This window comes from Coturnix japonica, chromosome 1 (genome assembly GCF_001577835.2).
Source record: "Coturnix japonica isolate 7356 chromosome 1, Coturnix japonica 2.1, whole genome shotgun sequence".
Taxonomy (NCBI): Eukaryota; Metazoa; Chordata; class Aves; order Galliformes; family Phasianidae; genus Coturnix; species Coturnix japonica.
This window is the reverse complement of record NC_029516.1, coordinates 116,017,143-116,030,591: the sequence shown is the minus strand read 5'-3', so window position 1 is coordinate 116,030,591 and position 13,449 is coordinate 116,017,143. Positions and strand designations below refer to the sequence as shown.

General features: G+C 40.5%; 1 protein-coding gene across 1 annotated transcript in view; it reads right to left on the bottom strand.

Annotated features, from left to right (window-relative positions):
• Nucleotides 1–13,449, bottom strand: part of DHRSX (dehydrogenase/reductase X-linked) — a 154,011-nt gene that overhangs the window by 19,835 nt on the left and 120,727 nt on the right. Inside the window, exon 6 of the mRNA XM_015848643.2 lies at nt 5,449–5,656. Within this exon, the coding sequence (XP_015704129.1) occupies nt 5,449–5,656 (208 nt within the window). The remainder of the gene's footprint in view (nt 1–5,448; nt 5,657–13,449) is intronic.

Here is a 13,449-nt window from a genome sequence, read left to right as displayed (position 1 = left end):
CAATAGCATCTGACATGGAAGTGCAGGTGAAGCAGAGGTGTGGAATTGCACTACTCCATGTAAAAAAGCACTCCAAGCAGTGGATGTGAGTATAGTGAGGCAGTGGGTAGTGTATTTCAGCAATGGTGACAGCAGGTCACCTCCACTGGAGCAGATTGTTATAAGAGCAGTATACAGACTCTTGTCCATCACTGGTGAAAATGAATAGGTATGGTGGTGACTGTGTTGCCAAAGAATGTCTTCTGGCTGAGAACTTGCTTTATCAAACAGTGTTATTGTGCTCTTTTTATCTCTTGTACTTTCCATGAAAATAATTAGGAGACATTACTTTTGGAGCAACCTTTGTAGATGTGGCCCTTGACAATTCCTTTTCATTCACTGTGGCCCAGGTAAGAGTAAGGGTTGGACATCTGTGAGTTACAGATTACAACACAGATGTGCTGATGCACTAGCACTGGGTGGGTTCCCTGTTCTTTCACAAATTAACTGCTTACCTACTATTTTCCCATTGCAGTAATCAAGAAAGTATTTTTTAAACTCCTGGACACAAATTGAATTATTTTCAGACAGGAAGAAAATTAAAAAAAAAAAGGATTATTTTCTCTTTTTAACAAAACAACTACAACTGTGGGAGAGGGCACAAGATGGATCTCTGTGCTTCCTGCTTCATTTTTATCTGGCTCCATGTCGCTGTTTCAGCCTGTTCTAACCAGTTTCCTCCAAAATAAAGCTGGGTGTGGTTTGGGGATAAATCTCTACACTGGTTGCTCCAAATAGGTCGTATAAACAACTCCAATAGCCTTGACTCCCTCTGAAGTTCTCCAGCACAATCCCACTTGACACATCCCAATTGATAAGCCACACAACAAGACCACAAATCCTTCACTTTCATGTCATCAAAGCAACCCGTGGCAACTCTCAGTATGTCTCACTAAATGTTCCAGCTACTTTGACCCATGAATACGCATGGGACACACAGGAGAACCGCAGGCCCAGTGGAAAACAAGCTCAATTGTTTTGCAGGTGTGCACTTACAAACAGTCTACTTTAAAAGGGTCTAACACTAATTAGGACAGCAAGCACTCCTAAGTATGCTCCTAAGCCTTCTATAGTTATTATAAATACATCATCTACATGTCCCCTAAAAAGCAGTAACTGGGTACCTACCTATGCTTAGGCATTCACATCTAAGAAAAATACCCTGATCCCCAGGACCTGGTAGCTGAAAGGCAGACTGCTCATTTTCCTTTTCAACTGAATCTCTCCATCTTTCCCCCTAAACTAACTGTTCCATGGTTGTACAGCCAATCAAATATTTATTAGACAGAAAAGAAGTCCTATGGCTCTGACAAGGGATGAGAGGCCTGAAGCTTAAATCCCTGAATGTTAAGTTCAAAAACAGAACCTGTTTTTTAAGTACTGGGATAACATGGACTGCTTCCATCTCTCTGAGTCTGATCACAATCCCACTTTTGATCTGAAAAGCCTTTTGTAAAAATTAACCACAATTAACAAGTTTATGCAGGGAGTTTTCGTTTGCTGAGAAACTTCTAGACTACCTTTACATGACGACCACACACTCACACACAGACTAAAGATGCTGGTGCTGATGAATTGCTTCAGCTTTCAGCTGAAGAATTTAATTATTCTAGTTCTGTAGAGCTGGCATTATTGTGTGGTGATGTGTTTGTCTTCTGACACCTCAGGGAAGAAGATGAAATGAATTTTGTACATTCAGAGCGCCAAAGGGACAGTCTGGATAAGAAATGCTGCAATAAGACCTGCACAACTATGTCATCTGGCATGAATGATGAATTCGGGTTCTTTAGATCCTGTTTTCTAGCAATAGATAGAAAATATTAAAAAAAAATGTTATGGGAAAATCACACACAAGCTTATTTTGACAGATGAAAGAAATGAGCTGGTTTATATTGCTTGATTTCTAGCCTGTATTCTTGATTTTGCCTTTCCCTTCACTTTTACAGGCTGGTGGGTCACTCATCTAACTCATTTTCAGTTTGTCAGTCAATAGTCACTCATATGGCTCTACATCTTTGTACATGACAGCTGAGACAAGACCTGCTATCTTACTTCCACGATGCCTTCTAAATACTGATCTGAGGGAGTTGAAAGGACTCGATATATTTGATAACAGCACATTCACCAAGAGTGTCATAAAGAATGTTTTGGAGTTTACAATACTGCTGTGCAAGAAATGTTTCTCCTTCAACAGCATAATGAAGTCTTAAGTTGCTAAACTGATGACTGATGAATGTATTTTTGGTCTATTAGTATCTTATTAATTGGTTATTGTTTACAAGTTTGGATGCTATCGCATCAAAAAGAAGATCACTTTATGCTAAAAATTCCTAAGGGATAACATATTTCACTGTACTCTACAGAGAATAATGACAGCTTGCCAGCTTCTATTTACTGAGCAGTTGTGGGTTAGAAATCAATTTACTTTTTGAAGAATAAACATAATTTCTCTCTTGCATGCAAGGAGAGCAACGCTCTTTTATTAAAAAAGCAGAAAGAATGTTTTCAAAGTGGAATTTTAAGAAACAAGTATCGCTATCACTTTTCTGAGGAAGAGCAGTGCCACCACTTCTAAAAGGCAAGTGATAGCTTTGCAGTTTTTATGACAGACACTGGCTCCTGTATCTTGGCCTCTCATATTTCTACAGGCTGCTTCTCATTCCAGTTTGTCTGGGCAAAACAACAAAACAACAACAAAACAAAGACGAACAAACAAGGTTTTTCTGAGCTGTTATGAAGAGCAGAAGACAATGATTTGAAGTCCTGAGAAACCCAAGCCGTTAATACTTGGAGCGAATTACATGTATGTATCGTGGCCTATTTGCAAAGCTGTAGGTTTATTTGCTTAGGTATCTATCTTGAGGCAGCTCTGAGGTAGATGTTGTTGAGTCAACAGCCTTGCCTGCCACACCAAGCTGTCTCACCGACAAACAATGCGACGGGAGTCAGGGCTGTGCTGTAATCCCAAAGAAGTATTTGACTTGAATACCACAGGGACCAAAGTGTTGGAAGAAACAGATTTAAAGGTAGTGGAGACTCTGACACAATTTCGAATGAAATCAAACAACATGTTGACTCTCTCTTCAGAGAATGTGATATGATAAATCCATGATGCATTTCCTCACCAGAGCGATCTGGGCTATGTTTACTGTCAAGAGTGCCAGGTTGCAGCAGGTGAAGCAATTTCCTGTGTGCATTCAGAATCCACTTCAGAATACTTCAGGGTAACAGTTAACAGGATAACAGTTGGTTTAGCCAATATGATTAAAGAGATATCACCTCATTTTCATTATGTGCAGCCATAATCCTAGAAGGAATACTCATATAAGTGCATTTGGGAATGAAATTCCAGGGAGAAGAAACCTGTAACACACCTACTTACAGCTAGCATTATCAGACAGCTGAATTTTTCTATACTTGCTTTCTCACTTTTCTCAAGGCAAATTTACCCTAATGCAGGAGACCAACAGCAGACAGCTGAATGCCTGTTTGCAAAAAGCAAGAACATCGGACACCACACACTTAATGGAGAACATAGTAAATCCTGAGCACATAAACATATCATAAGTAAGAAGAGTAGAAGTTAGAGCTGTAAGTCCAAAGCCTGAGGGAGTAAAACAGTAAAAGAGAAGAGTGCCAGTAAAAGTTTCCCTCTTTCTCCCCTTAGACGTACAGGAAAAGCAGTACAATTTTTATATAGAAATATGAAGATCTCAGCCCCTGTAACTGAAGCCTTCAGGATACACATTCTGACTCAAAAAAAACAACAGTTGTCCTGACTCCAAAAAACACAACAGTTGATGCATTTGATTTTCAGACAGTACACACATAGTGCTTCCACTCAAGTCAGTATATCTGTCCTTCATCCATTGCAATGCAGTATTCCTTCTGACTGGTATCACACATTAAAAAATACAAAATGATTACGAACCATAGTCAGCATTACTATTACAGCTGTAAGTACTTGACTCATTCTTGTGATAAATCCATTCTTGTTTTATGTGTTCAGTGACACCCCATTTAGTTTCTAAACACAGTCGATATAATACAAAAAATGTCTCCCTTGGCACACCAATAAAACTGAATGGACTTAAGTGCTGTAAACAAGAGATTCAATTCTCACCCTCAAACACAGAGGGTTTTGTCAGAATTTTGTGGCTCTCCAGTAAATGCTGTGCACCATCAAAACACCTACATAAAACTTCAGCAAAGTGAAGTCAGTCCAATTAAGAAACAACACCACTACTAGAGATACTAGAGACTGCTATTTAAAATGGCATTCACAAGAGGCAGAACGAGTTCAACGTACACATCTTGGCAATGTTGTATTCTGCTTCTTTAAGAATGCACTACATACTATGAGCATTCCCATTCCAATTGTATTGCAATCTTCAAGGTGTTCTCAGAAGATACTATTCCTTTTTAAAATATGGGCTTGTTTGCATCTTATTTTACAGCCGTTCTTCCACCCTCCAGTTTCATTTCTGAAATTAAAGCTAGTGACATTTCCATATCAAAGTTTAAAATTAATTTGCTTTGTGGAACATGCCCCTTGATCTAAAATACTTCATTCTAATTAGGATATTTAATTTGCTCTAATGGAATCAGTTTCCATTCACTTAATCCAAAACAGTGTTCTGCAAGACTACATTTTCTCAGCACAAGTCCTTCTAAGGCTTTTTCACATCAGAACAGCGCACCTGTGCAGCTAAACTGATTTCAGATTGATCTACTTTACCACTACAAAACGTTATTTGAAGCTAGCCTTAAATGAGTTTGCCCCACTTCTGGAAGAGTTTTATAAACAACGTTCAGTTTTCTAACGTAGATCAGAAACAGATGACAGAAAGTCATATACCGTTATAAATACATTTTAGGATGGAAGACCTAAACAAACATTGTTCCATATTCCTTGGCACAAATGCCCACCACGGAGTACATCCAATGCCCACCAACAGGTTTTTTTTTTTACTTGTACAGCTTCCATCTTTCTTTTGCCCTTCTCTCTATTAACATCTTGTGTACATGCAGATTGTGCCAGATCGTGCCTGCTTCTCATAACAGGACGTACGAGGTATTTCCTTGGAACACTTTGCATATTCTGTCTCTGTGTTAGAATTCAGTTTTTTTACCATGCATGCAGCAACAGGGACAGATAAGTGGAGAGAGTCAGTGCATGGACAGAGCTACAGAGAAAAGGATATGACTCAACGTAAGCTCTCTTTCCAAATAAGCATTTGTTCAGGGCAAGGCTTGTCTTTGTCAATGTTACATATCTCATCAGCACAGAAAAGCACAATAAATATTACATACTAACACACTCTGAAACATACACAGCTCCATGCTGACTGCAGCATTCACAATATAGAGATACAGCAACAAAATGATGGGGAAAAAAAGAAGGCGTACCTTGAAAAATAGCCAGGCAGTCATCCATTTGACCACTTTTACAACCCAAAAGACATGCTTGTAGAGCTCAGTATTCACTACTCCAGGGTCTACTACATTAGCAGTCACATGGCTTCCATTTGCAGTCAGAAGATGCTGTAGTCGATAGGTAAATAACACAAGGGCAAGTTTGCTTTGGGCATAGGCTCCATGGGGTGAATACGAACATCTGTATATGAGAGAAAAAAAAGAAAAAAGGTGGGATATGCATGTAAAAAGCAAAGAATCGGGAAGAAAACAGAATTGGACAAACATCCAAGGTACTACATTTGGCAATACGCAGCAAATAAACAGCTTTACGGTGAGTCTTCTTTCACAAGAAAGAGCAACGAAGGCTCCCATACTGGGCACAGCACAGATGAGTAAGGCAGTGGTTGCACCTGCCCTGGTGACACCAGATTACACAGCTAGAGATGGATGTAAGGATGGGGCAAGGAGAGTGGCTGTCAGCACAACCAGAGTTATGTCATACACAGCTCTTAGGGCAAAGGTGGCTGCCTCACTCTGCCAGACAAGGTACAATGAAGGCACACAAACACTAGGAGTTAGGGCAGAACCACCTGCTGAGCCTCCTGTGTGTCTATAATCTGGATGCTGAATCTGCCTCTCTTTCAAGTCCAATTTTTCAAGTACCGCTGATTAGATGGTTTCCACTTCATGCAGACAGCAATATTTTTTTAAATAAGCAGGATAGCTCCAGGCAAATTAGCAGGTATGTCACTTATAACACTCCTCCCAATAGAGGCCTCATCATCACTTCCACAAATTCCTGTACATTGACAACTCCATCAAAATTACTATGAGCCTTTCATTTAGCCTTATATTGTGCATGTGCGCTTGTCAGAACCAAAGGTAGTCCCTAACATTATATCCAGCTCATAGGTAAAGCAGGCAGGTGGCTAAAGCAGCAATCTCCTGGGGGCAGCAAAACTGCAAAAGACTCATCCCCATCTCCATGCCCACTTTCATCCCCATCCTCTCCTGTTCTGCAGTGTCCTGGGCACAAGCAATGCTGCTGCTGTTGTCCCTGTTACCTGTTACTGCTGCTGTTTTCTATGATTGTTATTACCTGTACAGTTTTCATTTTGAATTAATAGCAAATTCATCCTGGCTTTTTATTTATTTATTTATTTATTGGCTACCTCATTCTTATTTAAACATCAAAATCAGAATATCCTGCACACGTCACAGAAACCACTGCATGCTTGCAAACAGGCTGACTCTGCAAAGCTAAGAAACAATTTAACTGTTAGGTTGTCTTAATGGACTGGGAAACTGTGAGACACGATGGAAAATCTTACAGCTCAGCTGTGGGAAGTAAAAGACAACAATGATGAACTTCAAGTGCACCCTGCTCCTTTTCTTTATTTTTTTGTGCTATTTTTTTTCCCTAGTCTATTCTTTTGAAGCAAAACACCAGCAGGCTACAAAAGCATTATGTAATTTGAGAGAGGATGAAGACAGACAGCTGATTGTGACCAGGCCTTGGTGCCAACCAACTGCCCCAGCTGTGTGGAGCTGGATAAGCAGCTCCATCATTATAAGGATATCACCTGTGCCTGGGGGAAAAAATGGGCTATTTTAGGAATAAAGAACAGTCACTGCACAAATATAGGTAAAAGTGACTTGGCATTAGTCAGGAAATTGCAGTTACCTTTTAAATTCAAAGATGCCCATGCTCTGATCTGAGATACTCAAAATGTCACCCTTCTCATGCATATTTCAGCCCCTGTAACCCAAAGGGCCAGATCTTCAGCCACCACCTCCTGCCTCATGCAGCGTAACAGGACAAGTCCTACACTCCCCATGGGAAGCCCTCCCAGCTGCAGCTGCCTCTGGCAGCCAACTGGCAGCAGCTGCCACCAGAATGATGGCAGACACCAAGCCAGGGCAATGGACAAGCTCCTATATCAAATTAGAGTGATCTTGCCCAGCAGCTCACAGGGAAGCATTGCCAAGACTGCTCAGACTTGCTCTACCTGGGTCACACCAGGCTGTCAGTAACCTTCAGAAAGCAGTCCCCATGACTTCACGTTCCCACATCTTGTGCCACTGCTGTTTTTCTTACCTCGTGGCAATGAAGCACGAGCTACAAGGACTGGATCCTCAAAAGCCTTGTACTTTGCATAGATAACTATGTCAAAGAAACATGAGTGCTCAGAAGATATAAAAAGCTATGCAATCAGTATAGAAGCCTTTTATATCCCAGAGCAGAGATGCAAATGATTTGCAAGGCAGCAGGAAATCAGACTTCAGTTCCATACTATAGATAGAAAGGACATAAAATTGGGTACTAAGAGCAGACACTCACAGAACTCCTGCAATGTTTACCAGCTATCTTTCCATTTCCTCAGTGTGTGTGTGTGTGCTCTTGGCTTTCCAGGAATCTGGCACCACAGGACTATTCAAGACAGAGAAATAACCTGTGGCACATAACTGGCTGTTTTTGTTGTACTTACGTGGAACAGCTGTTTTGTTCATGAGACTCCATCTTACTAGGTTTACGTTGATAAAACATCATGCTGGGAGAAAAAAATCAGTGCTGCTCACTTGACTTCATTACATTTAGTCTTGACTTTATGAATCAGAAAAAGAGAAAGGAATATGCTCCTGTACCTGTACCATAATCGCATCTCTCATGCACATACATGTAGTCTGTGCGTGGAATAATCTTGATACAAACTCCTAGTATCTAAAAGTAGCCTTTCTCAGTGCTTTATGTTATCCGTGTACATTTTCTCCACTGAATGGTATTATAATTGCCTATTGAACAAAACAGTAGTGTTGACACTGTGCATTTCCACATGCTTTCCTATTCTGAAGGCTATAAAGGCCTGCTGAAATAAAGGTTTTTATGAGAAGCAAACTGAGGCACAGCAGGAGGCAGCTTACCAGCAGACCAGTGCCCAAGGGATACTGGGTGATGCTGGAACTCCTGAAGACTCAGTGTTCCAATGCTTTGCAGCAAGGAAGGCAAGCACTCAGTATGACAAAATATGCCTCCTAACTGGATTGCCAGACAGGTAGAATCATACAGTCACAGAATCACAGAATGGTTTGGGTTGGAAGGGAGCTCAAAGCTCACCCAGCCCCAACCCCTGCTGTGGGCAGGGCTGCCCTGCACAAGTTCAGGCTGCCCAGGGCCCCATCCAACCTGGCCTTGAGTGCCTTCAGAGGTGGGGCACCACAGCTTCTCCAGGCAGCTGTGCCAGCACCTTGCCACTCTCCAAGTAAAGAATTTATTCCTAACATTTAACCTAAATCTCCCCTCCTTTAGTTTAAAGCCATTCCCCCTTGTACCATCACTGTCTGCCTGTATAAGAAGACTAGTAGCTGTGTCTGGAATTGAGAACCTGGAAGAGCTCATGCCCACCCACTTGTGTGAATGGGCCTGTCTGCGGACCACTCTTCCCACAACAGAACACAGTCTTCTCTTGGAGTTGCTGCCCTGCAGCATTTTGCCACGTTGATGAGGATAAAATAGGACAATGCCCAACTCACTTAATGGAAAACCATAGGAAGAGCTAAGGCAGACAGAATTTAATTAGTTGCTTTGAACTCTAGCCAAGAGAGTAGCAATGCACAAGACCTTCTTCTTCCTTTTAAAATAATATTTAATCATCAGTTCCACAGTGATGAATGAAGAGCTGGGATAAGGCAGGCTATGCGTTTTCTGGCGGTTCGATTTTTAACACACGTTATTATTTGTGGCTTAAGAATGTTTTTTGCAGTGTAGGCTGAAAAGTTTATCGAGAGAAAAAAAAAAAGAAAAAAAAAAGAAAAAAAAAGAAAAGAAAAAAAGGAGAGAAGAAGAGAAAGGGATTGGTTTGCATTTCTGCCAAAACAAAATAAATAAATATGCAGTTCTGGAGTCTGTGGTGTGCTGGTTTTATTCTTTATTTGCACCAGAAGGTGATTTTACTGCCCATCCCCATGGTGCTGTCTCCAAAAGCAGTCTCTCTAGCATGCTGGGTCAATGTGTTTGTAAAAAGTAATGAGAAGCCAAATTTCAAACCAAAGCCTGTGGTGGCTAATCAGATATTTAAGCATGGACTCTGCTGCTCTCCAGTTCCAAAAATCGGATCCATGTTTAGCACTTCCCTTGGCAGCTAGGCTTACTCTGGTTTCTTTTTTTGGCTTGCTGTAGTCAATCTGTGTTCTGCAGAGGTCTCCCATTCATCTTGAGAGATAGCAGGTTTAGTCAAGGACATGAAGTCAGCTCAAGGTCCCTAGTGAGTAAACAGGGAAGCAAAATTGCTGCTCAGCACAGGCCACTGCCTTCACGCCTACTGCATGCAGGCTCCCACGCTGCATTCTGCTTTTTGTCATTCACTAACAGTTGCTTTGGCATTGTACACACATGTGGAAGGGAACGGGTGCAGCATCTTTTCCCTTCCACAGGGCACCTTGCTTCAGCAAGTGGCTCGGAGGACCCATAGCTAACAGCACACAGCTATGTGTAACCAAACTGCAGCTAGCAGTGTGGTGTGACTTGTACCTCCCTCACACCACACTGCTCTTGCATGTGTCATCTTCCCCTCAGCCGTCACCACACTCCCCAATTTCCCGTGTGTTAATTTGCCTGGAGGGCAGAGTGCGTTAAGATCCAACTGCAGAACAACCAGGCTGCAATGTGCTCCATTAGAAGACAAGTGATGCAAAATGTGGGTGACATGCTGGGGCTTATAATGAAAGGCCACACAAAATTTCAATGTATGCCTTAGGATGAATCAGTGAATTAAGCAAAACACAGACTTGATGTATTAAAATGACTTAAGTCTCCTAATGATTTATGTATTAATCTTGCAATATATCATCACCACTACTTATTCAAAAATATAAAAGACTATTATTAAGCACTCATGAAGCTTTCACAGTCTTAAATTTCCTTTCTCTGGGGAATGCAGCACAAGGTTTTTGAAAGATTTTGCAGCTTACTTTATAGTAACTAAAGAAATATAGTGCAGAATACAGGTATGTCTTTTCTGGTTATCATAAGTACTTTTTTATCTCTAAAAAACCAAACCTTGAGTCCTAAATATTAATTAATAGATTTAAGCAGACTTCCTGACAGTACTATATACATTTATGCCAGAAACATATTTATTGAGCCTCATCAACTGTGATTTTCCCTTCGTATTAAAAATAATAATAATAATAATAGAGATAGAGAAAAGAGAGAGTTGGGGAAATTTCCAGATTACCACCAAAAAACAATACCTTGCCATCTGAAAGAAACAAACGTGTATTAATAAAACAGAACTGAAATAGAAAGTGTTTACATACCTACTGGGGTAATACTGGTGGTAAGTGGACAGTTGGACAAGGTGATCTTGGAGGTCTTTTCCAACCTCAATGATTCTATTATTCTACTTACTCATATTTTGTTAGTTATGCTTTGTATATAGTTGTCCTGCTAATAATTGATGCCACTATGACCTAACTCAGTTACCCCTTAGCGTACTCCTACTGAATGCACTAGCAGTTATAATTGGAGTGACTATAGGTTCAAGCATTAGGGCCTCCAGGAACCTCTGATGGACATGTTGGAAATGAAGAAGACAAGTCTAGTAGATGAAATAATTAGCAGTTCTATGCCAGCTGAAAAGCAAACACTTCATGTCCTAGCTGGTCATGGTGGGATTACTGAAACAGCCAGAAACAGCCCACATTTGAAGGGCAGCTTGGGAGGCTTTTCCCTTTCTGGACCACAGAGTAACTGCTGCTCAGAGCTATCCCTCTCCTTGCAGCAAGCCACAACTGCTTTGTGCTTCATCCAGATTTCAGTAGAAGCTGTAATCTGAAAGCTAGGTTATCTTTTTCAAAAAGCCATGCTTGCCAATTTTCAGCCTTTCACTGTGTGAATGCGCAGCATTCAGTGACCAGCTCCTTGTGTATAGCATGTAGGAAATGCAGAGTGAATATAAATTAACCTACTGTCTTTGAAGGACTACGTTTACTGAAGAAAGGTCTTTAACTATACAAATATTTATAAATAGCAAACTAACCAGGAGCTTGTCATTCTGGGCACTACTGTCATTCAGATGGAAACAAAACATCATTGCCATTTGGCTGATCCTTCCTCCTAATGGCAGGCAGGTAAGAGCCCTCCTGCTCTACTGACTGCCTTGCTGTGTGCAGCTCCACTCCTCTGTGCTTAACACACTTCTAAAATGTATGAAGCACTGACTCAGAGGCTGGTCATCTCAAAGTCTGAATCAGTACATTTAGAAGAATCTAATTTTTCTGTTTGCTAATAATGGGTGTTAATTTGTTGTTGTTGATTTTAAATATTGACGACGTGTTCAAGTTGTAATTACTGTAATTCCATTCTCTTGAAAATAATAATGCTCTATAAAGAATGAAATAAATTGCCCCTCCTGAAGCATTTTTCTGCAGTCTGTTCATAAGATGCAGTTAAGTACTGGCTAATATCTGAAGTGGTGTTTGAGCATAATGGTTTCTCTTCATTCAATTAAAAATCTCCATCAAATGAATAAATAAATAAATAGAAGTAAGCAAGTCATTGCATTGCTGCAGCCAGAAAACAGAGCAAGGCTCCAAGACCTAGGTTCTGTGTCTTTGTGCTTCTTTGGAGTGATTGCGAAATATCACTGACACATGTCTTTTCATACTATATCTTGGATAACATGGATCTTTGGTTACTGAAGACTGTCACACATCTTTCAACATTATCTCTTGGATTTATATCAAGAAGAGCTCTGTGGCACTCTCTCTACACACTTGTGCAGAAAGATTTTCAGCTCTCCTGCAACAGAGCTTTCAAGTTGAAGGTAGTGAGGGATCTTCCTGTGATTTTTTGTTTCTACAGCAATGCACATAGGGCTCAAAAATGGATTCCAAATCTTATTTCTATTTTGATAAAATCATATTAAAGTTGGTGTACGCTTCTGCAGACCAGCTTTTCATTCTGGGATTGAGAGGGAATTCTAGAGCATGGTTATGCACACTAAAGTGCTGGCATTTCAAACCCTGCGCTGTTTACCAAATGTAGCTGCATCCATGGTATGGCAAGGCACAAGATGAAAGGCCTCACCCAAGAGAACTTGAGCAGACAGTAAAAGTACTTCTTTCCACTACATGAGGATTGCTGTGACACCACTTTTTTCACTGTGTCATTTTAGTTTTCCCTTAAGCTACATTAGATACAGAAATCTCTCCCCAAACTGTAAGAAACTAGGAACATACTAGCAGTCCAAAGTGGCCTACAACTGACATTATAGTTATCTCAAAACTCCATGAGACACAGAGACAGCAATTACTTTCTCTACCATCTTGCCTTACAGTTGTTTGGTTCTGGTTTGGAATTTTCTCTTTTTTTTAAAATTTTTTAAAAATTTTTTAAATTTCCCAATGTTACATTACTCTGGAACACCGTAAACAGAGTTCTGCAATAAGAATCAGACTTTTTGCTGCTGAAATTTCTTTCAGATGCCAAGCAGAAGTCCCACAACATTCATGTGGACATTTCTGTTGTGATGTATTACAGCTGCCATCGCTGTTGAGAGCTCCCACACTGCACTGTGAGCCTCAGGTACATCAGCCACTCTCCTCGTGTGGCTGGGACAGTGCTGCATGCAGCCAGTCTGATTGAAGCTATGACAACTGTAAGGCTTTCTAGCAATGCTAAAACTGCTGGGGGTTACAATATCTGACTTTTACAATGCCTTATCTAATTTAGGAAGTGAATTTTTCATAGAAACCATGTTTTTTAAAGAAAACTCTTTAAACTAAAGACTGGTGTTTCTGCACTGGTGTATGTATTCAAGTAATCATGCTGCTTTTGGACGGAGAATATTCTGCTTCACTGAAAGAACAGGCCTTAAGATTGAGAGCAGGATAAAGTTTAAGTTATCATACTGAATTACAGCAGCAGCAAACTGCCTTTCTCTCTATTTCACATTGTAATCTATGATGTATTTAGTGCTATCAGAGATGTGT